Source organism: Micropterus salmoides, unplaced genomic scaffold (genome assembly GCF_014851395.1).
Source record: "Micropterus salmoides isolate LMB-PRFRI ecotype aquatic unplaced genomic scaffold, ASM1485139v1 Ms_hic_scaffold_1010, whole genome shotgun sequence".
Taxonomy (NCBI): Eukaryota; Metazoa; Chordata; class Actinopteri; order Centrarchiformes; family Centrarchidae; genus Micropterus; species Micropterus salmoides.
The window spans coordinates 1-25,301 of NW_024040054.1; the positions used below are offsets into that span (position 1 = coordinate 1).

Here is a 25,301-nt window from a genome sequence, read left to right on the forward strand (position 1 = left end):
TTGGCTTTTTATTGACTCAGCACTCAGTATGTAAGTGTGCTCGCTTTTTGTTTGTTAAATAAATCACCTTTTTGAACCGTACCTCCTCTGCCTGCGTCCTGCGTTGGTCCTCCAACCTGCTCAACTCACACCACCGTAAAGGGAGGCTTCGACCCCGCTTACAACTGCTTGCAGTTCTAGTTATTATTTGTCCACAGCTGCTGAACCCCTGGTGAAAAGCCTCCTGGTGCATCACCCTACCTTCAGGCCATATTGCCCACACTGTTAAAAAATAAATTCTGAAAAAACATATTCCGGCAGCTGGGGCGCCAGAAAAATGCCTTAATATAGCAGTAAATAACCCAGTCGTAAAAATACGGTAATATTCCATAATGACAATACAGTCTGTAACTTTAATTTTGCATAGAATCTTGTGCATTTTTTGGGGCTTATTGTTAAGAACTTATACACCTGTAAAAACAATTAAATTACTTTTAATATAGTTAAACTACTATAATACAAATCATAAAATTTATAGTAGAGTGCTGCTTTTAATTGAGTTTTATTATATAATTTCACAAAAATCTTGTTAATGTAATCAAATTGTATTGTAATTTGTTGTATTGTAATAATTGTAAAAAAAAATATTACATAATATACCTGCAAATACTAGATTTTTCTTCTAAAAAATGTCAATACTGTTCACTTATCCATCAGATTGCCAGACAGAGAAGCGTGATTCGTCACTCCAGAGAACACGTCTCCACTGCACTGTTTAGTGGCGGCGTGCTTTTCACCATGTATCCGACGCTTTGCATTGCACTTGGTGATGTAAGGCTTGGATGGAGCTGCTCAGCCATGGAAACCCATTCCATGAAGCTCTCTACGCACTGTTCTAGAGCTATCTGAAGGCCACACAACATTTGGAAGTCTGTAGTTCTTGACTCTGCAGAAAGTTGGCAGCTTCTGCAGATGCGCCGACCCCGCTCTTTATGTGTCCTACCACTTCAAGGCTGAGTTTCTGTTGTTCCAAATCACTTCCACTTAGCTATAATACCACTAACAGTTGACCTTGGAATATTTAGTAGTAAGGAAATTTCACAAATGGACTTATTGCATAGGTACCAAGCTTGAATTCACTGAGCTCCTGATAGTGACCCATTCTTTCACAAATGTTTGTAGAAGCAGTCCACATGCTTAGGTGCTTGATTTTATACACCTGTGGCCATGGAAGTGATTAGAACATCTGAATTCAATGATTCGGAAGGGGTGTCCCAATACTTTTGCAATATAGTGTATACCGTCAGATCACACAGTCCTATTTAAGTGCAGTTATATTGTAAATCAAACGCTGTCAAGCTTTTTGGATGCAAGGAACAGCAAGCTAGTGTAGATCATCTGCCTTTTGCTTATGTGGTTATCTGCTCTGTCATTTTTGCAGCCATGTAGCCACCAGACTTGAATTCTTTCCCAATTCTGTGGAGAGGGCTATGGACTAACACATTTCCAGAATTTGGTCACCATACCAATTATTAAGGGAAACACTCTTAATGTCTTGCAGACCTTGGATAGATATACTGTTGATTTTGTTTGCCGTTGTTTATGCTTTCCAATTGAGCTAAGAACCCAAGTGGTTTCTTTAGGTCATTCAGAGGTGCCCAGCTCGGCGAGGTGGCGAGGACCACGGGCGAGGCGCAAAGTCAGTCGAATCTGAAAATGTACTTTTGGCTTGCATACCAAATGGATTCATTTGGACTGCCAAGAAAAACTTCACATTTGCACTTGTCTTTCTACTTGCATATCATCATCACCTTCATTAAGAAGGCCCAGCAGAGGACGTACTTCCTGCGTCAGCTCAGGAAGCTCAACCTGCGTAAGGAGCTGCTGATCCACTTCTACACAGCCATCATCCAGTCTGTTCTCTGCACCTCCATCACTGTCTGGTTTGGATCTGCCACCAAAAAGGACAAGGACAGACTACAACGGACAGTCAGGACTGCAGAAAAAATAATCGGTGCCAACCTGCCCTCCATTCAGGACTTATACACTTCCAGAGTCAGGAAACGGGCAGGAAACATCACTGCAGATCCATCTCACCCCGGACACAACCTGTTCCAGCTCCTCCCCTCTGGTAGGCGCTACAGAGCACTGTACGCCAAAACCAACAGACTCAGGAACAGTTTCTTCCCACAAGCCATCACTCTGATGAACAGCTGATTTCTGACTCACAGTGTCAGGAACAATTCCTGTGCAATAACCCAGTAAGTCTGTCTCTAATCAGCCACCTGTTTACTGGTTTCCACTTATTATTTATTTATTCACCATTCTCTATTTCAGTGCTGTTCATACTATGTCATATTGAATATACTGTATACCAGTACACTTACCTCAAGGTCATAGGACTTATTCATTTTTTCCAGCATCCTTTGCGCTATGCTCCATCACACTGTGTACATGTGTACATGTATGCATGTATGTGTATGTGTACCTGTATATCATATCCACCTTCAACATGTACATAATGAGAATAGTTTACTCTACACCCTTTGCACTCTGATCACTGCACTATTTGTCAATATGTCTATATTGTTTTGTTCATAGTGTGTATGTTAGTGTTGTCTATTCTGTAGTTTGTGTGTCTTTATTTTATTATTATTATATTATTATTTTATTTTGTATGAGTAAGCACATCGCGGGCAATGTACAATCCTGAGTCAAATTCCTTGAATGTGTACACATACCTGGCAATAAAACTGATTCTGATATATTTGTATTTTGTATACCAAATTAATTAACAGAGAAACAAAAATAGAGAGATAAAAAACTGGCTTTAGAAAGTCATAAAATATCATATTGAAACCAGGGAAGAAGTCTTTGGATTGTGCATTAAGTTCACTGTATGTAAAACCGACATTTTCCCCTCTCCTTTGCCTTTCATGTCTCTGTACAGTCCTATCAAAGCAAAATGCCAGCATTAAGAAATACTTTCCAATTACTTTACATTCAGATTGCACTTTAATCTTGGAGCTGTGTCTAACAGTATCCAAAATATTCTTTATGTTGACCCAATTAGGTTTCTAATGAATAGATCTGAAAATGTCGTCAATAAGGTAAATAAAAACTAAACTGCTTTTGGTTCAGGAGAACAATTCTTTACACTGAAATGTTTGACTTGTGTGGCTTATGTGTTGTGAGCATGGAACTGAATAAATGGTCTATAAATAGTATCAGATGTGGGAATTTGTATTGTGGTGGTACTTTAAAAGGTCTGTGGGGTAGTGATGGCGCAATGTATATGACACATGCCTTTGGTGTGAGAGGCCCAGGTTCAATCCCCCCACTGTGACCCATTTACCCTTTTACTCTAAACTAATCATAGAGAACAACAGGGCTTGTCTACAAAATGGTTGACACCCTATCTTAAGTGTCAATGAAACAGTCAAAACAAAACAGTAATTCTGGCACTGAACAAAGAGGTGTCAGTTTTCTTCACAAATGCAAACAATGGTTTAATCAACATTCTGATGCAATCGTCTGGCCTAAAACCCTGCAGTTTTACATTTGGTGAAAATCACTGAAACACTGGAATACATTAAGTTTGTAACTTTTTAAAACTCAACAACACCTGTCATTTAACAATAAATTAAATATTACCTTTCTGTAATTTTACCACTTTGGGGCAATTATCCATCCATCCATCCATCCATCGTCAACCGCTTATCCGGACTGGAGCCAATCCCAGCTGACATCGGGCGATTTGGGGCAATTATATACTATGTTAATCTAACTTGTAATCTAAGAATTATAATAAAAGTAAAAGGCTGTGAAATTACAGTAATTATGGCTGTTTTCAATGATCAAAACTGTGTTCTGACAGTTTAACAATACTTGTAGACACAATATACTGATTAAAATAACATTTATCCAAATATCCATAATTAAAGGAGATATTTGTCAATTAACAAGAAAATCTATGTCAAGTTACAGAACAAATGTTTTTTGTTACAGTTAACTGTTACTAATTGTACCAAGTTTAAGAAATGTTTTTACAGTATTTACTAAGTATATACTTAAATTTAACTCTTTTTTCTTTCAAATAAGAAAAATAATATTTGTGAAAATATGGGAAATTCCTGAATGTATTGTAACAGTTTGTTTACGTGAAAAAAACCAAAAAGTTTCCTTAAGATAACAGAAATGTTATGGTTATTCACAGCTACAGGTTTTTCATGTTGTTTTACATTAGACATGTAAATTCACAATTCATTTCTTGAAATTTTCATGTGTTTCAAAAAAACAGGAAAAATCTGTGAAATAAAAAGGAATAAAACTGTCAAAGAACAAATTTTTTTTACAGTGCAGGTCAACTCAGTCCTCCTGTTGGGTGGAGAGGGGACAGTTTGTGCCACAGGTTCCAGAGACTGGAATGTTAAACTGTGGGATCTACATGCAGACTCTGGTGGCAGGCTGCTGCACACATTGGGAGGGCAGGGTGACTTCAGCACCCATAGGGGCTGGGTCTGGTGCCTGGCATCTCAGGGACCTCTGCTGGCCTCAGGGGGCTTTGACAGCACAGTGAGGCTGTGGGACCTTCAAGCAGGTGGTGCGGAGAGGGGCCTGATCAGGGCAGGGGCCGCTGTCCTCTGCTTGTCTTGTCAGTCAGATGTATTGCTGGCTGGTACATTTGACAAGAGGGTCAGCATGTATGACACCAGAGGTAAGCAGGTGTAGCATATGACTTGGATTACAATTTAATGGCATAGTGTGATTAAAAAAAAAGTTCTATAAATCTGATGATAGAGGAGTGACACATGACTTAAAACCAGTGTTACACACTTCAACATTTATTTTATGTCTTTTTGTCTTAGCAGTTAGCAGCTATCAAAGAAATCACAAAGACAAATCACTTGGTTATTATTTTGTCCACAACTGCTGAACCCCTGGTGAAAAGCCTCCGTCTCCACGGTAACGCTGTAATGTGCCTAGCTGCAGATGACAAGTACATCATCTCTGGGAGTAAAGACTGCACTGTGGCTGTCTATGACCGCAAAGGATTGAAGAGACTTCGGGTAGATGCAGACACACATGTAGTTTCTTTGGTCTGCGTTTGTGTGCACACAAGTGCTGGTCATATAATTAGAATATCATCAAAAAGTTGATTTATTTCAGTAATTCCATTCAAAAAGTTAAACTTGGATATTATATGCATTCATTACACACAGACTGATATATTTCAAATGTTTATTTCATTTAATTGTGATGATTAAAACTGACAACTAATTACTAATTACTTAAGACCAATACAAAAAAAGGATTTTTAGAAATGTTGGCCAACTGAAGTAGTATGAACATGAAAAGTATGAACATGAAAAGTATGAGCATGTACAGCACTCAATACTTAGTTGGGGCTCCTTTTGCCTGAATTACTGCAGCAATGTGGCGTGGCATGGAGTCGATCAGTCTGTGGCACTGCTCAGGTGTTATGAGAGCCCAGGTTGCTCTGATAGTGGCCTTCAGCTCTTCTGCATTGTTGGGTCTGGCGTATCGCATCTTCCTCTTCACAATACCCCATAGATTTTCTATAGGGTTAAGGTCAGGCGAGTTTGCTGGCCAATTAAGAACAGGGATACCATGGTCCTTAAACCAGGTACTGGTAGCTTTGGCACTGTGTGCAGGTGCCAAGTCCTGTTGGAAAATGAAATCTGCATCTCCATAAAGTTGGTCAGCAGCAGGAAGCATGAAGTGCTCTAAACCTTCCTGGTAGACGGCTGCGTTGACCTTGGACCTCAGAAAACACAGTGGACCAACACCAGCAGATGACATGGCACCCCAAATCATCACTGACTGCGTTTACATGCAGCCAATAACCCGTTCAAAACCAGGATATTAGCAATAACCCGGTCGCGAACGGCCATGTAAACACCGGCAAAAACACGAATATGCTCATATCCCGGATTTTAAAAACCGGGATATTATACCTGGGGCACCCCTTTTCTAACCCGAATTTTTGGTCATGTAAACGCGTATCGGCATATCCCCACAGTGATTTGTGTTCTGCGCATGTTCTATTCGCAAGGAATCTTGGTCTTTTGAGTAGAGGAACTTCTTGTATGCGCCAAACCCGCGTGCAGTATACGGAAGTAAACGAGGTAAACATGGCGAGACGCCGCACAGCACCGTACTTCTGGAGCGAGGAGGAAACCAATTTTTTTATTCATGTTGTCAAAAACATGAATATAATGTCTTTTGTTGACGGTAGAAAATACAGAGATACTGACATTTACAAGGCGATTGCTATCTGCCCCGAACTATTCATTATCCGTCTGCCTGCTGTTGTTGTTGTTGTCTTTGGATACATACAGGAAGAAGAATCGGAAATGACGCATATTGCGTCTTAAGGTTGTCCGTACGTCCAGACGTTAACCGTGCGTCACCGTTTACATCGGGGTAGTGCCAATTGATTGACAAGTCACTATGTGTGATCCATACCCCATAGATGTTCAGTCTGTGTTCAGGACAGATCTGAACACCTCTTTTCCCTTATATGGATTGGTGCCTTAGTTTGCAGACTCAGACCCTTATATGGTATCTAACAGATACCTAAACATGTCCTATATAAGCTGTGTTTGATGTACAGAGAGACAGAGTGGTCATCGGGCTGGGTCTCTCTCCAAGCTGCTGCAGAGCTTGTAATTGATGCTGAACTCCTTGATGTAATAAACTTTTATCATCAAGAACAGTGTCAAGCGGATTTCTTCTCAACACATCATCGCAGCATTATTGTTCGGACACCACACATGTTTTAATCCCCATGGACATTATTTCTATTATTTGTAAATGCACCTACTTTGAGCCTGCCTCAACTTCTCCCTGCACTCACTCACACACCTTTACCTCTGGTCTCTCACCGCAAACACACCGGCTTTCCCTTGATGAATGATTATCAAAATTGTTGCCGGTTAATTATCTGATCAAGCAGTCACTTACTTTGTATATTCAGCTTTATGCAATATGTGCCTTATTTTTGTCTGTTAAATGGAGAAATGACAGAAGATGTTTAAAGTTTTGATTCTAATAAAGGGAACTTGAATTGTAATAATGGAGTTGTATTCATATTTTTGAGGACTACTATCTGAAAAGTTGACTACTGGAAAAGTGAAGGCAGTTAGCGCTAGCTAACAGTATTCCCAATTCCCATTTCAATTAAGTCTTTTAATAGGCTACGTTTTGTGAAGTGGTTGTCTTTAATCGTCCACTGCATCTGTTAGGGCCTGTCCATAGGCTTGGCATTCATCTGTGACAACATCTGAGCCTCTTCTTACATGATGTTGGTCGGCAATAGGTCTTCTCTTGAGCGATTTTTCACCACCCTGACAATGAGTTTTCTTGATGTAATTATGTTGTGTTTTTGTGCTAAATTGCAAAATGTTCAAAATTCATACAGATTGTTGAAGAAAGATAAATTAAAGTTGTTTTCCTGCGCAAAATGTGTGTCACTTTATTTAAAGCAAACAATTACGTGTTATAAGGTCTTATAATTAGTTCATATGGTATTATGTCCACCTGGAATAAATTATACAGGGATAGATATTTTAACACTTTACTAAAGACATGCTATATAACTTTAAACATTACATTTACCTTTACCTTTACATTTATTCATTTAGCAGACGCTTTTATGTGTTTTGCTCAGGGACACAATGGTGTATGTCTCACAGTGGGAATTACATTACTATAAGCTACCATTTTATATCACTAATTGTAAATGGTGACTAAAGTGTATTCATAACGAGGCAGAGTCGGTGGTTATAATGTGTTATGGAACATGGTCGGAGATTCTTGCCGCACATTGATATAAACTGGTATTATTAGTTATAAAACATTAAATCAAAAGGACAGTAGATTTATTTTACTTATTTATTTATTTACTTTACCAGTGTGGTAAAGAAAGGTGCCTCTAGGCAGAGCACACAGCTTTTACATGGGCATTAATACATTTAACATACTGTATGCATGTGGTGTTAAAACACAATACAACCCAATCTCACAACTATATTATGATCAAAAAGTAACGGGGTTGATTGTGATGGGGTTGTGATTTTTTTCCCTCAAAATGGCCACTGCTCTAAATGTGGTGAATAACAGGAGAGCACATAGTCTGCATGAGGTTAAGAAATCATATCTATTGTTGAAATAACAAAATAATTTTCAAAAGTAATAGTTTTCTGTGTTTATTTGAGGCATTAAGCTTGACCACCACAACATCACAATATCAATGACTAATATATAGATATAAAAGAAGGTGGTAACTTGCCTGTCTCAATGTTGTTTAGAAGACTTATATGATGTAATTTACTGTTGTTGTCACACAATTATCACTTCATTATTTTTATGTGGAATGATTTGTGTGACAGGGTTGAGGGGTTACTGAGGTACGGAGCTAAATAATGTTATTTTAATGAATCATGAATTTATTTAGGAAAAAAAACATTAACAGCATAAAAAAAACGATACATGTTTATGTAAATAGAAAAAAAATGGACCTTTTTAAAATTCTATTAGTCATATCCCAAGTACGCTTTCATAAAAGGTCATCAGGGACACGACAAAGTAGGTGGTGTCACCTGACAATTTTTGATTAAAAAGATCAAATGTATGTGATTTCAATATGTATGTTCAATTCATATTGATATACAAAGCTTTTAAAAGTAGATTTTGGTGACCCAATTGATAAAATACACTGAAAATGGTCAGAGGGATTCAAATCGTTCCTGTTTCATGGAATGACTCATTCATTGCTGCTCTTACAAGTAGTATCTATTGTCACTTGTAGATCTCTAACTGTATACTTGCTTTATCAGTGCTTTAGTGATGCTTGTAGGTTGTTCCTCAAATGTAAGTCGTTTTGAATAAAAGAGTCAAATGAGTAAATGTAAATGTAGTTATCACTGCCAGAGCAGCATGTTTTCTCTCTGTAGCTGTTACCTGTTTAACAAACACCTGCACAGGAATAACAACCTGCATTCTGTGTTTATACTGTGTACTTCCAGGAGGCACAGGATCAGTTCTACTGACAGAATTGCCTTTACTATTATTTACTTAACCCAGAATATAATCTTGGTGCCTTTTGAACATTGTAAATGATTTTTTAGCCTAAATGTTTCAGGTTGAAATTTAAATGATGTAACTCATGTCAAACCTGACACACAGGAATTCTTCACACTGAATGAAAAGTAATTATGTTAAAAGCTTTTCTTGCTGATGGACAGACTCTCCAGGTCAACAGTTTTATTCTGAAAGTCAAACCGGACGTTGCATATTTATTGTTGTATATTTGTTGTTGTTAAGCATTGCTAACTTGACCGCAGAGCCATTTTACATTTTTTTATTCATTTAGCTGACGCTTTTATCCAAAGCAACTTACAATTGCTGTATATGTCAGAGGTCGCACACCTCTGGACCAACTAGGGGTTAAGTGTCTTGCTCAGGGACACATTGGTGAATCTGTCACAGTGGGGGATTGAACCTGGGTCTCCCACACCATAGGTCTTACCCACTGCACCGCCCCAACCACCCAACGTCAATAAATGATGCAAGAGGGGTACCCAGGGCGTTAAAAGGCGACGCCAAAGGGCCTTGACCAAGCGTCAGTATGTGACGATTCGTTAGTGAGTCGTCAATGTGTTGCGTGGACCGTGACATTTGGGGGTCGGATCTTCAGGGGAAGCTCTCAAGAGAGGGCTTCATTTGTTTGGCAGTTGAGTTCAAATATCAACCTCCTGCAGAATCACTTCTTCCTTCTTTAACACAGAATTTTAACTAGATGGTGAATTAAAAAAAATTAATAAAACATAAAACTTGGTTGTGATAACTCAAGTTTAATCTGTTATTTGTCTTCACTCTGGTATGAAACTTCAGTGATGTTGTGATTTAACTGTTTGGTCAGATCAGCTGCAGCATCCAATCAATTACTGAGATCCAATAAGGCGGTGTGTTGGCCAGTAAAAGACTTCCGTGAAGGCTGCTCTCATGTACCCTTGTTCATGGATCCTCATATCCCTCCTTGCTCCTCAATTCTTTCTCCTCAGAGCAAAAAAAGAGAGCTTTGGGATGGCCTGCAAGAAGGCAGACCAGAATGATAGAAGAACTCTGTGTAGTTCTCTAAGAGGTCTGGGCCACCCTACCTGCCGAGTTCCTTCAAACACTCAAAAATGCGTTTTACAATAGATCCCTGGCACTTCTAGTGCCCTAATTATTTTAGCAACAGGTGTTGAGCAGGAACATGGGGGCAATCATAGAGCCAGACTCTACAGGTCCTTAGGCAGAAATACCTGTAGAAACTCTCTCCCTGTCAGGGTGATAACAGCTGGGCTGATAGCGAGACACTGTAGTTCAGACTCAGGGCTAACATATAACCACGTTTTCTTGGAGTCTCGTATGATTGCAGACTCATTGTCTCCGCTTAGAATACAATGCATGAGATCTCCAGGTGACAACTTGACCAGGGCAACTGTGGCTCAGGAGGTAGAGCGGGTTGCCCGTTAATCCCTGGCTCCTCCAGGCTGCATGTCGACGTGTCCTTGGGCAAGATACTGAACTGATACTGGTGGCTGTTCCACCAGTGTGTGAATGTGTGTGAATGGTTAATGCAGATGTAGTGGTCAAAAAGACTAGAAAGGCGCTATACAAATATGGAGCATCACTTAGGTAAAGCATTTGAGTCTAACATTAGATTTAGGTCAGCTAAAGGAAAAGGGGAAGACTGCATACACTATTGGATAGCTTCAACAACATTTTCTCACTTACCGCTGCAGTTTGTTTGTTTTTGTTTTTGCCAAGGTTTTGTGATAACTGTCTCTCAAATTTCCAACACAAAACATTGAAAGTGAATGGAATTTTTGTGGTGATCACACCTTTGAAAAATCCATATAAAATGTTTAAGAGTAACGTGTTTATATCACACAGAACACGATGTCAATAGTATAATAAAGAAATTTCAATAAAAACACCTCACACTGAGGTGAAACGGGGACATGATAGTGCTCATGATACTGATTTTCTTTTCTCATATATAAATTGTTTGTTTGTTTGTTTGAATGAACCAAACCTTAAATCCCAGTCCATCCATGACTTCCATATCAAGGGTGAATATTTTATGTTGGCTGGAACAAGAAAATCATGTCCAGCACCATGATGGAAAATACATTAGCCTACAATATAACACACTTTTCCCCTTGATGGTCTGAATAAATCATTAGATTTGTCGTAAGTCGTTTTTTAGAAAGAAAGGTTACTGAGGTTCATAGTGGTCCACTATGAGGGGGCATAAGCTTTTAAAACTTAAATATGCATTGGACTTGTAGCAGAAAACGAGACCTGGTAACCGTTTGTGTACCAAATACTTTGATTGGACACTGACGGATATCAGTAATTTTTGATAAAGATTTTTGCTAGGGACAATTCAGTAGTAACTGGATATTGGAAGGGACATTTGTATGTTTCATCAGAAAACAGAGTTGGTCATGTAAGGGTTAAAATGTCTGTGCATTGACAATGTAACACTATATCCATTAAATTTGTGTTTATTTACCCAGCTTCCCAGATGTAGTTATGAGTTGTGTGTTAAGCTTTTTACTAGTTGGAAACTCTAATATGACATGAAGACGGCATTAGATCAGGAGGAAGTAGCTTTGTTAAAATGCAGACTTCACAAGATCAACGGCTTTTGCTAACAATGACTTACTCACTCAGCAGGAATGTTGACAAGCAGTTATTTTCAGTCAGTGTAACTTCCCAGACTTTCAAGAATGTTTCATTGAACTGGAACTCAAACAAAGACTACTTAAACCTTTAGTAAACTGGAATAAAAACTAAGCCTTTTGATTAACAGTACTTAACAGACATAACAAGACTTAACAGACTGAAAAGTCTAGCTATGTTTATGTTTTTTTTTACTAGTTTACCAAGTGATTGTGCAGTCAAAATTGCTGTCATCATTAGTTGACAATGATCAATACACGTGGTGCCCACTGGGCACATCCAAAACTACGCTTTGCATCACTGTGCACACAAAACATGCTACTATGCACACACTCCAAATATTTATAATGGCCAAGAATCCAAATCCAAAAATTAAAGTTAAAGTTTCCGCCACAGACTTGGACAAATGTGAATCAATCCTTTAAATTCTAATCCTGCTGCCAGTTAATATGAAAACGCAATCACATGAACAGATAGAACACGTTAAATTGATTGATGCCTTTTATGGTTTAATAATGTTTGATGCTTACGTGTAATTGTCTGATTGCTCCACTGTTTCATTGTTGCAATTTTTTATCACTGTAAAGTACTTGCTCTGTGAAAGGAGCTATATTAAATACATTTCACTTACTTACCACTACTTACTACAGCACAACAATTTCCAGTCTTAACGGAATTGATCCATGTGCATGAAAACAATAAATCATTCAGGAAAAGACAAATTAAATATCTATAGACTTTTACAAAAACAAATGCATGTGAAACTACACTCACCTAAAGGATTATTAGGAACACCATACTAATACTGTCTTTGACCCCCTTTCGCCTTAATTCTACGTGGCATTGATTCAACAAGGTGCTGAAAGCATTCTTTAGAAATGTTTGCATTATCCTGCTGGAAGTACCCCCGGTGGGGGCTTCTGCTGTTGTAGCCCATCCGCCTCAAGGTTGTGCGTGTTGTGGCTTCACAAATGCTTTGCTGCATACCTCGGTTGTAACGAGTGGTTATTTCAGTCAAAGTTGCTCTTCTATCAGCTTGAATCAGTCGGCCCATTCTCCTCTGACCTCTAGCATCAACAAGGCATTTTCGCCCACAGGACTGCCGCATACAGGATGTTTTTTCCCCTTTTCACACCATTCTTTGTAAACCCTAGAAATGGTTGTGCGTGAAAATCCCAGTAACTGAGCAGATTGTGAAATACTCAGACCGGCCCGTCTGGCACCAACAACCATGCCACGCTCAAAATTGCTTAAATCACCTTTCTTTCCCATTCTGACATTCAGTTTGGAGTTCAGGAGATTGTCTTGACCAGGACCACACCCCTAAATGCATTGAAGCAACTGCCATGTGATTGGTTGATTAGATAATTGCATTAATGAGAAATTGAACAGGTGTTCCTAATAATCCTTTAGGTGAGTATATGTGTGGCAGTGACTGTCAGAGAGGGAGAACCATGCCAGAGTGTCTGTGTGACCTGATATACTGGTAATGCTGATGCGAGTTTATCATTCCTTTTTATTGCATCAGGAGTGTGTTTGAAGCTGAGTTACTTTAAAGAGTCCGGGAAAATGGCGCAGCCACTGTTCATGCTGGTATCTTTTGTCCTGGTGTCGTTCTGCGGAGGACAAGATTGGACGGCTCCAGACTTTTGCCATCAGCAACAATGTCCTCAATACAGTGTGGTTGAGACAAACCAGGTAGACTTCAGAGCTGCTCACTCACACATGCACCATTGGTATGCTGTGAGTATATGTACAAAAACTGTCTTATGTTCTGTTGTCTACAGGATTTTGAGACACGTTTGTATGTTTCCACTGAATGGATTACCACCAAGTTGGAAAGCGATAAGGTAGCTGACTTTATGGCTGCATGTTCAAGGCTGACTGACTACTGCAAGAGACAGAGTGATGCAGGTATGTCGGGGTCCAAAACTGAATGTTTCACTCATACAGTCCTGGTTTTGTAATGCTAATTTGAACAATATCTGTGCAATCAATGTGCGTTAAACAACCATAACTTGAATACTACTATATTTAAAGAGGTCATTAGAGAATAGCAGGTTTATAATTTAGTTTGACGACCAAAATAACTTCACGCATCAAATGAGAATATTCACTGCATAGTTATTAACTACCTACTGAATGAGGATGTGACACACACAATGGGGGGGGCAAAACCAGAGCTCAATAAATGGGTGAGGTTTATTAGAAGAACAAAAGGGTGGAGAATAGAATCCTGGCAAGTCTTATTGTGGTGCATCAAAGTAGAACACATCAACATTGATGTGAAAAGCATTAATACAAATTACAATACTTGTAGCTGTTTTTCATCAAACATCTAAAAATCTGTTTAGACTTTGCCTTCAAGAAATGTTACAAGTTGTGTAAATGGTGACAAGCGCACAAACCATTGTGTGGTTTCCTGAGAAACTTGCCTGTGTTCTTGCAGTGATGTTTGCTTACTTTGCACATGCGGATACAAAATGGATACCATATTCTATTTTTGATTGTGTAGTGTGTTTAACTTGTATTTGATTTGACAACATTCTACTTTTATTGTATTTTACTCTTTGCACTACAGTCCCCTGTGCTGCTGTGCCAACTTTAACTTCCCCTACGGGAAAAGGTTTCACTTTATGTTAAAGTGCTGGTGACATAAGGGCTGAGATTAGGGGTGTGACAATACACTTAGCTCACGAGACTATCCTTGTGCCCTAGAAAATTTTGAGCTTTAAAAACTTTATTTTCTGCACAAATTTATGGTGGATATTTATTTATGTAAAGGGAAACACAAAATTCAATTGGCAGGTGACCATTCAAAATAATATAATGCAACATAATACAGTAATCAGCAGCAGTTACTTTTTTGGACATTGCACATTTCTTTCTTCTATATTCATAGCATGTTTTCTTATTGTGCAAATAAACTTTTCTCAAAGCATTTTCATTTGTTATTTAACATTTCTTGTCACAAGCTATTTTTCAGAACAAATGCTTTCAAAAAGTGATGGCGTAAATGACACCTATGCCTATGGGGATCAATAAAGGAACATCATCTTTTACCATTTTGTAACGTGTTTGTCACTTCCAGGTTATAAGATCCCTGTTGACACCTGGCCAGTGCTGATCACCATCACAGATAATGCCACACAGGATTTGTCAGTGTCCTGGTTTGTTCCTCCTAACACAACAAAGCCTGAAAACACTGATCCGTCAGTCACATGGCAAAGCAGACCTGAAGGCACGGTCTACGTCAGGTAAACAGTGATTGCTTCTATCTTTCAATTCATTATGTTGGGTTTCATTTAACGGTCACTAAACACTTAAATCATGTAACATGTTTACTGTTCAAAAGCTATGAGACAAAAGTGTGACTTGAATACATGAATAACCAGATTTGACCTTTATTGGGGTCAGCATTTACTGTAACTGAGAATTCAAACTCTTCACTACGAACAATGTAAATACTTAAAGTCACTATTGATCTCTGAATGAGGTAACTCAATAGTGATTGAGCCTATGGCCCACTGATGAAGGTGGTGGTAGAGAGGGAGATTTCTCTTTTTTTTTGCAGTATAATGAACTGAGTGTATATGGTGACATTCCCTGGAAAAATACTGTTTTAGGTTACTGCTAATGCAAACTGAATATTTCCTACTTCTGCGTTTAACTGGCAAACTACAAGTTGACTTTTATTCACACAGGCAGGGGTGGAAATTGGGGGTACACAGGGGAACGCCGTTCCAAGAGTAAAAGTCAGGAGGGAACGCATTTCCTGCTCAGATTTCAAAAATCTATTTTAATAGGGAGGAATTGCTTGTAGCTGCTTTAGACTGTTTCTGAAACATGTTCATGAAAAATGATTTATTGTGCTTAAACGCACCACAAATGGGCTGGCTAAAGCCCATTCAGCCATTGGGAAGGTATGACATTACAGGGTCCCTGGAATGAGTCCCCAAAGTAGTGTTTCTGTGTTGCGTTGTCATCGCTACCAGCCACAATATCCCAGAAGCTGCAGTGTTGTTGATGGGTACGTGTCTCTGATGCATTAAAAGGACGCAATAAACACTATCAATGAGTCAGTCGAAGCGAAGATAACTATATAAGATTACGGAGTTGACTACAACTAAGCTCTGAGTAAAAGCAGAACTTGTGTTAAAAAAAATCTGCAAATGAAACTTTCCGGTGAACAAAGTGTTCGACGTAATCTAAAACTTTTTTCTGTCCTTCTTTTCACATAACATAAAAGGGTCTTTGATGGTCCTCCAAGCATCAAGGATGGTCAAGAAAATGCAAGGATGCTTCGTGAGGCCTTGGTTCAAGCTGGGAAAACCTTTAATCCCAACACTTGCAGTGGGGCTGGCTATGACCCCATTTTCTCTGTTACTCACCACAATGAGATCTGGATCTGGATCTAGTGTGCATCATACAGTGGCAGGAAAAAGTATGTGAAGCTCTTGGAATTTCATGGTTTTCTGAATAAATTTGTCATAAAATGCAATCTGATCTTCATTCATGTCAAGGGTATTGACTAATAAAAACATGCCTAAAATAAATTCTCATCCCTCCTGTCTTTATTGCAAACAGTGCTTGAGTTAAAGACCTCCAGAAAGCTAATTGGAGTCAGGTTTTAACACACCTGGAGTCTTGTTAAGAAAATGAGTGTGGAGGTGTGGGACTACAGCTACTTGGACTACTTTTGGAGTTAGTGCTGCACAAGAAGCACATGCTTGTGAGTCGCTTACAGAGGCGCCACTATCAAGAATTTTTGATTTACATAAAGCTGGTTAAGTTTACAAAGTGACTTCAAAGACTTTAGAAACTCACCAGTGGAGACCCTTTGGGACTGTTGCTACTCTAACCAGAAGTGGGCGCCCAGTCAAAATGACAATGCTAAAGATTTGAAGGCATCATTGGAACTGGCTAACATCTCTGTTCATGAGTCTTCAATACGTAAAACATTGAGCAAGCAGGGTATCTACGGAAGGAAGCCACTGCTTACAAAAGTGCTTTGCAAAAGAGCACATTGGTACTCCACAGCGGTATTGGCAAAATGTTTTGTGGACTGATGAAACTAGGATTGAACTATCTGGACGAACCACACAGCACTTACACCTGGCGTAGAAAGGACCCAATATATTATCATGAAAACAAAGTATGAAGGGGGAAACCAGTTATTGACTATAAGGGTTCACTTACTTTTTTCACTGTCATTTTGAGTGTTGAATGATAAAAAGAGAGAGCAGAATTATTTTAGACACATTTTATTTGTCAATACCCTTGATGACTTAGATGAAGATCAGATCACATTTTATGACAGATTTATGCAGAAAACCATGAAATTTCAAAAGGTTCACATACTTTTTCTAGCCGCTGTATATCATACAGCGATACTCAAAAATAAGTCAGCATAAAAGCCCACCAGTACATGGAAAACATTTTCACCTTCAATGACATCAACCCACATCAACAGTTATTATATAACAGTTATTAGTTTTGTAATTTACTTATTCAGTCATGAATACATTCTAGAAAGAACATGAGGCCCATTATCTCGTCTTTGGGCAGAATTTAATTAAAACAGTGTTGTGTGTGGTTTTTTGCATGCCCAGTATTGTTTGTGTATGACTGTATAGTAACTCTATACTTATTCTTTAATTCAAGGTCTTTACTGTTCCTGTAAGTCTTGTATTATGTCGCTGCAGTTCCAGTTTAATAAACATTGTTGGTCAGCAGACAGACGGATGCCTCTGTTGCATTTAGATTTATTTTACTTATTTATTTATTTACTTTACCAGTGTGGTAAAGAAAGGTGCCTCTAGGCAGAGCACACAGCTTTTACATGGGCATTAATACATTTAACATACTGTATGCATGTGGTGTTAAAACACAATACAACCCAATCTCACAACTATATTATGATCAAAAAGTAACGGGGTTGATTGTGATGGGGTTGTGATTTTTTTCCCTCAAAATGGCCACTGCTCTAAATGTGGTGAATAACAGGAGAGCACATAGTCTGCATGAGGTTAAGAAATCATATCTATTGTTGAAATAACAAAGATAATTTTCAAAAGTAATAGTTTTCTGTGTTTATTTGAGGCATTAAGCTTGACCACCACAACATCACAATATCAATGACTAATATATAGATATAAAAGAAGGTGGTAACTTGCCTGTCTCAATGTTGTTTAGAAGACTTATATGATGTAATTTACTGTTGTTGTCACACAATTATCACTTCATTATTTTTACGTGGAATGATTTGTGTGACAGGGTTGAGGGGTTACTGAGGTACGGAGCTAAATAATGTTATTTTACTACGCTTTTATCCAAAGCAACTTACAATTGCTGTATATGTCAGAGGTCGCACACCTCTGGACCAACTAGGGGTTAAGTGTCTTGCTCAGGGACACATTGGTGAATCTGTCACAGTGGGGGATTGAACCTGGGTCTCTCACACCATAGGTCTTATCCACTGCACCGCCCCAACCACCCAACGTCAATAAATGATGCAAGAGGGGTACCCAGGGCGTTAAAAGGCGACGCCAAAGGGCCTTGACCAAGCGTCAATATGTGACGATTCGTTAGTGAGTCGTCAATGTGTTATGGTTTAATAATGTTTGATGCTTACATGTAATTGTCTGATTGCTCCACTGTTTCATTGTTGCAATTTTTTATCACTGTAAAGTACTTGCTCTGTGAAAGGAGCTATATTAAATACATTTCACTTACTTACCACTACTTACTACAGCACAACAATTTCCAGTCTTAACGGAATTGATCCATGTGCATGAAAACAATAAATCATTCAGGAAAAGACAAATTAAATATCTATAGACTTTTACAAAAACAAATGCATGTGAAACTACACTCACCTAAAGGATTATTAGGAACACCATACTAATACTGTCTTTGACCCCCTTTCGCCTTAATTCTACGTGGCATTGATTCAACAAGGTGCTGAAAGCATTCTTTAGAAATGTTTGCATTATCCTGCTGGAAGTACCCCCGGTGGGGGCTTCTGCTGTTGTAGCCCATCCGCCTCAAGGTTGTGCGTGTTGTGGCTTCACAAATGCTTTTCTGCATACCTCGGTTGTAACGAGTGGTTATTTCAGTCAAAGTTGCTCTTCTATCAGCTTGAATCAGTCGGCCCATTCTCCTCTGACCTCTAGCATCAACAAGGCATTTTCGCCCACAGGACTGCCGCATACAGGATGTTTTTTCCCCTTTTCACACCATTCTTTGTAAACCCTAGAAATGGTTGTGCGTGAAAATCCCAGTAACTGAGCAGATTGTGAAATACTCAGACCGGCCCGTCTGGCACCAACAACCATGCCACGCTCAAAATTGCTTAAATCACCTTTCTTTCCCATTCTGACATTCAGTTTGGAGTTCAGGAGATTGTCTTGACCAGGACCACACCCCTAAATGCATTGAAGCAACTGCCATGTGATTGGTTGATTAGATAATTGCATTAATGAGAAATTGAACAGGTGTTCCTAATAATCCTTTAGGTGAGTATATGTGTGGCAGTGACTGTCAGAGAGGGAGAACCATGCCAGAGTGTCTGTGTGACCTGATATACTGGTAATGCTGATGCGAGTTTATCATTCCTTTTTATTGCATCAGGAGTGTGTTTGAAGCTGAGTTACTTTAAAGAGTCCGGGAAAATGGCGCAGCCACTGTTCATGCTGGTATCTTTTGTCCTGGTGTCGTTCTGCGGAGGACAAGATTGGACGGCTCCAGACTTTTGCCATCAGCAACAATGTCCTCAATACAGTGTGGTTGAGACAAACCAGGTAGACTTCAGAGCTGCTCACTCACACATGCACCATTGGTATGCTGTGAGTATATGTACAAAAACTGTCTTATGTTCTGTTGTCTACAGGATTTTGAGACACGTTTGTATGTTTCCACTGAATGGATTACCACCAAGTTGGAAAGCGATAAGGTAGCTGACTTTATGGCTGCATGTTCAAGGCTGACTGACTACTGCAAGAGACAGAGTGATGCAGGTATGTCGGGGTCCAAAACTGAATGTTTCACTCATACAGTCCTGGTTTTGTAATGCTAATTTGAACAATATCTGTGCAATCAATGTGCGTTAAACAACCATAACTTGAATACTACTATATTTAAAGAGGTCATTAGAGAATAGCAGGTTTATAATTTAGTTTGACGACCAAAATAACTTCACGCATCAAATGAGAATATTCACTGCATAGTTATTAACTACCTACTGAATGAGGATGTGACACACACAATGGGGGGGGCAAAACCAGAGCTCAATAAATGGGTGAGGTTTATTAGAAGAACAAAAGGGTGGAGAATAGAATCCTGGCAAGTCTTATTGTGGTGCATCAAAGTAGAACACATCAACATTGATGTGAAAAGCATTAATACAAATTACAATACTTGTAGCTGTTTTTCATCAAACATCTAAAAATCTGTTTAGACTTTGCCTTCAAGAAATGTTACAAGTTGTGTAAATGGTGACAAGCGCACAAACCATTGTGTGGTTTCCTGAGAAACTTGCCTGTGTTCTTGCAGTGATGTTTGCTTACTTTGCACATGCGGATACAAAATGGATACCATATTCTATTTTTGATTGTGTAGTGTGTTTAACTTGTATTTGATTTGACAACATTCTACTTTTATTGTATTTTACTCTTTGCACTACAGTCCCCTGTGCTGCTGTGCCAACTTTAACTTCCCCTACGGGAAAAGGTTTCACTTTATGTTAAAGTGCTGGTGACATAAGGGCTGAGATTAGGGGTGTGACAATACACTTAGCTCACGAGACTATCCTTGTGCCCTAGAAAATTTTGAGCTTTAAAAACTTTATTTTCTGCACAAATTTATGGTGGATATTTATTTATGTAAAGGGAAACACAAAATTCAATTGGCAGGTGACCATTCAAAATAATATAATGCAACATAATACAGTAATCAGCAGCAGCTTAGTTACTTTTTTGGACATTGCACATTTCTTTCTTCTATATTCATAGCATGTTTTCTTATTGTGCAAATAAACTTTTCTCAAAGCATTTTCATTTGTTATTTAACATTTCTTGTCACAAGCTATTTTTCAGAACAAATGCTTTCAAAAAGTGATGGCGTAAATGACACCTATGCCTATGGGGATCAATAAAGGAACATCATCTTTTACCATTTTGTAACGTGTTTGTCACTTCCAGGTTATAAGATCCCTGTTGACACCTGGCCAGTGCTGATCACCATCACAGATAATGCCACACAGGATTTGTCAGTGTCCTGGTTTGTTCCTCCTAACACAACAAAGCCTGAAAACACTGATCCGTCAGTCACATGGCAAAGCAGACCTGAAGGCACGGTCTACGTCAGGTAAACAGTGATTGCTTCTATCTTTCAATTCATTATGTTGGGTTTCATTTAACGGTCACTAAACACTTAAATCATGTAACATGTTTACTGTTCAAAAGCTATGAGACAAAAGTGTGACTTGAATACATGAATAACCAGATTTGACCTTTATTGGGGTCAGCATTTACTGTAACTGAGAATTCAAACTCTTCACTACGAACAATGTAAATACTTAAAGTCACTATTGATCTCTGAATGAGGTAACTCAATAGTGATTGAGCCTATGGCCCACTGATGAAGGTGGTGGTAGAGAGGGAGATTTCTCTTTTTTTTTGCAGTATAATGAACTGAGTGTATATGGTGACATTCCCTGGAAAAATACTGTTTTAGGTTACTGCTAATGCAAACTGAATATTTCCTACTTCTGCGTTTAACTGGCAAACTACAAGTTGACTTTTATTCACACAGGCAGGGGTGGAAATTGGGGGTACACAGGGGAACGCCGTTCCAAGAGTAAAAGTCAGGAGGGAACGCATTTCCTGCTCAGATTTCAAAAATCTATTTTAATAGGGAGGAATTGCTTGTAGCTGCTTTAGACTGTTTCTGAAACATGTTCATGAAAAATGATTTATTGTGCTTAAACGCACCACAAATGGGCTGGCTAAAGCCCATTCAGCCATTGGGAAGGTATGACATTACAGGGTCCCTGGAATGAGTCCCCAAAGTAGTGTTTCTGTGTTGCGTTGTCATCGCTACCAGCCACAATATCCCAGAAGCTGCAGTGTTGTTGATGGGTACGTGTCTCTGATGCATTAAAAGGACGCAATAAACACTATCAATGAGTCAGTCGAAGCGAAGATAACTATATAAGATTACGGAGTTGACTACAACTAAGCTCTGAGTAAAAGCAGAACTTGTGTTAAAAAAAATCTGCAAATGAAACTTTCCGGTGAACAAAGTGTTCGACGTAATCTAAAACTTTTTTCTGTCCTTCTTTTCACATAACATAAAAGGGTCTTTGATGGTCCTCCAAGCATCAAGGATGGTCAAGAAAATGCAAGGATGCTTCGTGAGGCCTTGGTTCAAGCTGGGAAAACCTTTAATCCCAACACTTGCAGTGGGGCTGGCTATGACCCCATTTTCTCTGTTACTCACCACAATGAGATCTGGATCTGGATCTAGTGTGCATCATACAGTGGCAGGAAAAAGTATGTGAAGCTCTTGGAATTTCATGGTTTTCTGAATAAATTTGTCATAAAATGCAATCTGATCTTCATTCATGTCAAGGGTATTGACTAATAAAAACATGCCTAAAATAAATTCTCATCCCTCCTGTCTTTATTGCAAACAGTGCTTGAGTTAAAGACCTCCAGAAAGCTAATTGGAGTCAGGTTTTAACACACCTGGAGTCTTGTTAAGAAAATGAGTGTGGAGGTGTGGGACTACAGCTACTTGGACTACTTTTGGAGTTAGTGCTGCACAAGAAGCACATGCTTGTGAGTCGCTTACAGAGGCGCCACTATCAAGAATTTTTGATTTACATAAAGCTGGTTAAGTTTACAAAGTGACTTCAAAGACTTTAGAAACTCACCAGTGGAGACCCTTTGGGACTGTTGCTACTCTAACCAGAAGTGGGCGCCCAGTCAAAATGACAATGCTAAAGATTTGAAGGCATCATTGGAACTGGCTAACATCTCTGTTCATGAGTCTTCAATACGTAAAACATTGAGCAAGCAGGGTATCTACGGAAGGAAGCCACTGCTTACAAAAGTGCTTTGCAAAAGAGCACATTGGTACTCCACAGCGGTATTGGCAAAATGTTTTGTGGACTGATGAAACTAGGATTGAACTATCTGGACGAACCACACAGCACTTACACCTGGCGTAGAAAGGACCCAATATATTATCATGAAAACAAAGTATGAAGGGGGAAACCAGTTATTGACTATAAGGGTTCACTTACTTTTTTCACTGTCATTTTGAGTGTTGAATGATGAGATCAGAATTATTTTAGACACATTTTATTTGTCAATACCCTTGATGACTTAGATGAAGATCAGATCACATTTTATGACAGATTTATGCAGAAAACCATGAAATCTCAAAAGGTTCACATACTTTTTCTAGCCGCTGTATATCATACAGCGATACTCAAAAATAAGTCAGCATAAAAGCCCACCAGTACATGGAAAACATTTTCACCTTCAATGACATCAACCCACATCAACAGTTATATAACAGTTATTAGTTTTGTAATTTACTTATTCAGTCATGAATACATTCTAGAAAGAATATGAGGCCCATTATCTCGTCTTTGGGCAGAATTTAATTAAAACAGTGTTGTGTGTGGTTTTTTGCATGCCCAGTATTGTTTGTGTATGACTGTAATAGTAACTCTATACTTATTCTTTAATTCAAGGTCTTTACTGTTCCTGTAAGTCTTGTATTATGTCGCTGCAGTTCCAGTTTATAAACATTGTTGGTCAGCAGACAGACGGATGCCTCTGTTGCATTTAGTTTCAGGAATGTTGTATTTACCAGCAGTGATTCTCACTTTTTACACATTAGTGATGATATATTGTTGTCTGATAATGCTTCTTGCTCCAGCCATATCTGCTGTAATAAACATTGCACATCTGTCCTTGCACCTATCAATTAAAATTTTATCTATGTTTTGCATATGTGGTCAATGTCAGGTTGTTCCTGTCTTTCTGAGTAGAACGGTAACTACAGGTCAACCCTACCGACACCTGCCAAAAGTACAACTGAACAAAGACCTTACTGCCATATGATATAACTTAAATATATGAAGGTTGTTTTCACTGTTATTTAGTTTTACTTTATTTTATATTTGGGCATGTCTATGTTGTTGAAACTTTATTTTAATAAACATTATTTAGATTTTTTTTTTTTTTAAAGTGGGAAGATAATGGAGAAGGGTATTTATTTTGCTTTTTGACACCTGCATGGATTGGATGTGCTGTTTAAAAATGCATAATTGGGAAAAAAACATCCATATTTGTTGGAAAAAATTGACTAGACATAATAAAGAAGATTTGGAGTATTCAAGCCAATCAAATAACGTAAACATACTTTATTTGTCGCATACATATGGCAAAATTCATCCTCTGCATTTAACCCAACCCAGAAAGGAGCAGTGGGGACCAACTCAGATTGAAATGGCATGCCAGGTCAAACAGCACTGACTGGAGAACCAACCTAGCGAACATGTTGTTGATGGTGGGGGAAGCCGGAGCACCTGGAGAAAACCCACACAGACACAGAGAGAACATACAAACTCCACACAAAGGCTGGGACGACCGGTGTCCAAACCCAGTGCTATCCACTAGGCCACCGTGCTACCACGACTATGGAGACATACACATAAACTGATGAATGGGGTGGTGCAGTGGTCAGTAGATAACTTTAATAAAATTAAACTTTTTGGTGAAAATGTGACTATATCCTGACAGTAGTAACAATAATAATCTCTTTGTAGAGTACTTTTCAAAAACAAGTTACAAAGTGCTTTAACAAGCCTAAAGACAATAAAAAAAACAAATACATGATAAAAGCAAAACACTTAAGAGACTAAAATACACGTTTAAAGTAATATAAAATATATATAGAAAATAGAAAATCGGGAAAGGCTGTTTTAAGAAGGGACTTAAAAGAGTTCACTGACTCAGCCAACCTGATTTCCTCTGGCAGGCTGTTCCCCTTTAGTTTTCAGTCTAGACTCTGGAACAGCCAGCAGACCTCTGCCCAAGGATCTTAAGGTACGTACTGGTGCGTATGGGACTAAAAGGTCAGAGATATAACAGGGTGAGAGGCCATGAAGAGCTGTAAAAGTGATCCATAAAATTTTAAAGTCAATTCTAAAACAAACTGGGAGCCAGTGTAATGAAGCTAAAACAGGGGTGATGGCGTCATATTTCTTTGTTCTGTTTAAAAGTGTGGCAGCTGAGTTCTGGACAGTCTTGAGTCAATTAGCAGATTTTTGAGTTAAGCAAGTAAAAAGGCTGTTGCAGTAATCCAGGCGTGATGAGATGAAGGCATGTAAAATGGTCTCAGTGTCCTTAAAAGTTAATATTGCTTGTATTTTTTATATATTTCTGAAAATCGTGTAGTCTGCACAAGGCTTAACATGATGTTGTGGTCAGTGGTGTACTAGGACTGAACACATGCCATCATCAGCAGAATTAAAAGGTCATTGG

General features: G+C 38.7%; 3 protein-coding genes across 3 annotated transcripts; all 3 read left to right on the top strand.

Moving 5' to 3' along the window:
* Positions 1–4,336: 4,336 nt before the first annotated feature.
* On the top strand, positions 4,337–9,053 carry LOC119896728 (F-box/WD repeat-containing protein 9-like; the record flags this gene model as incomplete). The annotated part of the gene is made up of 3 exons (XM_038710153.1): positions 4,337–4,696; positions 4,909–5,078; positions 9,030–9,053. Coding segments are annotated over 3 exons (554 nt in total), but the record flags the coding sequence as incomplete, so codon positions are not given.
* A 4,145-nt stretch (positions 9,054–13,198) lies between these two features.
* LOC119896727 (heme-binding protein 2-like) lies at positions 13,199–16,295 on the top strand. Its single transcript, XM_038710152.1, has 4 exons — positions 13,199–13,437; positions 13,527–13,653; positions 14,831–14,996; positions 15,989–16,295. Exons 1-4 carry the CDS (start codon positions 13,309–13,311, stop codon positions 16,155–16,157), a joined length of 591 nt encoding a protein of 196 aa, XP_038566080.1. The 5' UTR covers positions 13,199–13,308; the 3' UTR covers positions 16,158–16,295.
* Positions 16,296–19,302: 3,007 nt separating this feature from the next.
* Positions 19,303–22,404, top strand: LOC119896726 (heme-binding protein 2-like). Its single transcript, XM_038710151.1, has 4 exons — positions 19,303–19,541; positions 19,631–19,757; positions 20,940–21,105; positions 22,098–22,404. Exons 1-4 carry the CDS (start codon positions 19,413–19,415, stop codon positions 22,264–22,266), a joined length of 591 nt encoding a protein of 196 aa, XP_038566079.1. The 5' UTR covers positions 19,303–19,412; the 3' UTR covers positions 22,267–22,404.
* Positions 22,405–25,301: the final 2,897 nt, after the last annotated feature.

Coding starts and splice junctions, on each gene's coding strand:
- LOC119896726 (XM_038710151.1), top strand. CDS start 19,413: ATGGCGCAGCCACTGTTCATGCTGGTATCTTTTGTCCTGGTGTCGTTC. Junction 19,542..19,630: donor GTGTGGTTGAGACAAACCAG/GTAGACTTCAGA, acceptor TGTTGTCTACAG/GATTTTGAGACACGTTTGTA. Junction 19,758..20,939: donor CAAGAGACAGAGTGATGCAG/GTATGTCGGGGT, acceptor TGTCACTTCCAG/GTTATAAGATCCCTGTTGAC.
- LOC119896727 (XM_038710152.1), top strand. CDS start 13,309: ATGGCGCAGCCACTGTTCATGCTGGTATCTTTTGTCCTGGTGTCGTTC. Junction 13,438..13,526: donor GTGTGGTTGAGACAAACCAG/GTAGACTTCAGA, acceptor TGTTGTCTACAG/GATTTTGAGACACGTTTGTA. Junction 14,997..15,988: donor GAAGGCACGGTCTACGTCAG/GTAAACAGTGAT, acceptor ATAACATAAAAG/GGTCTTTGATGGTCCTCCAA.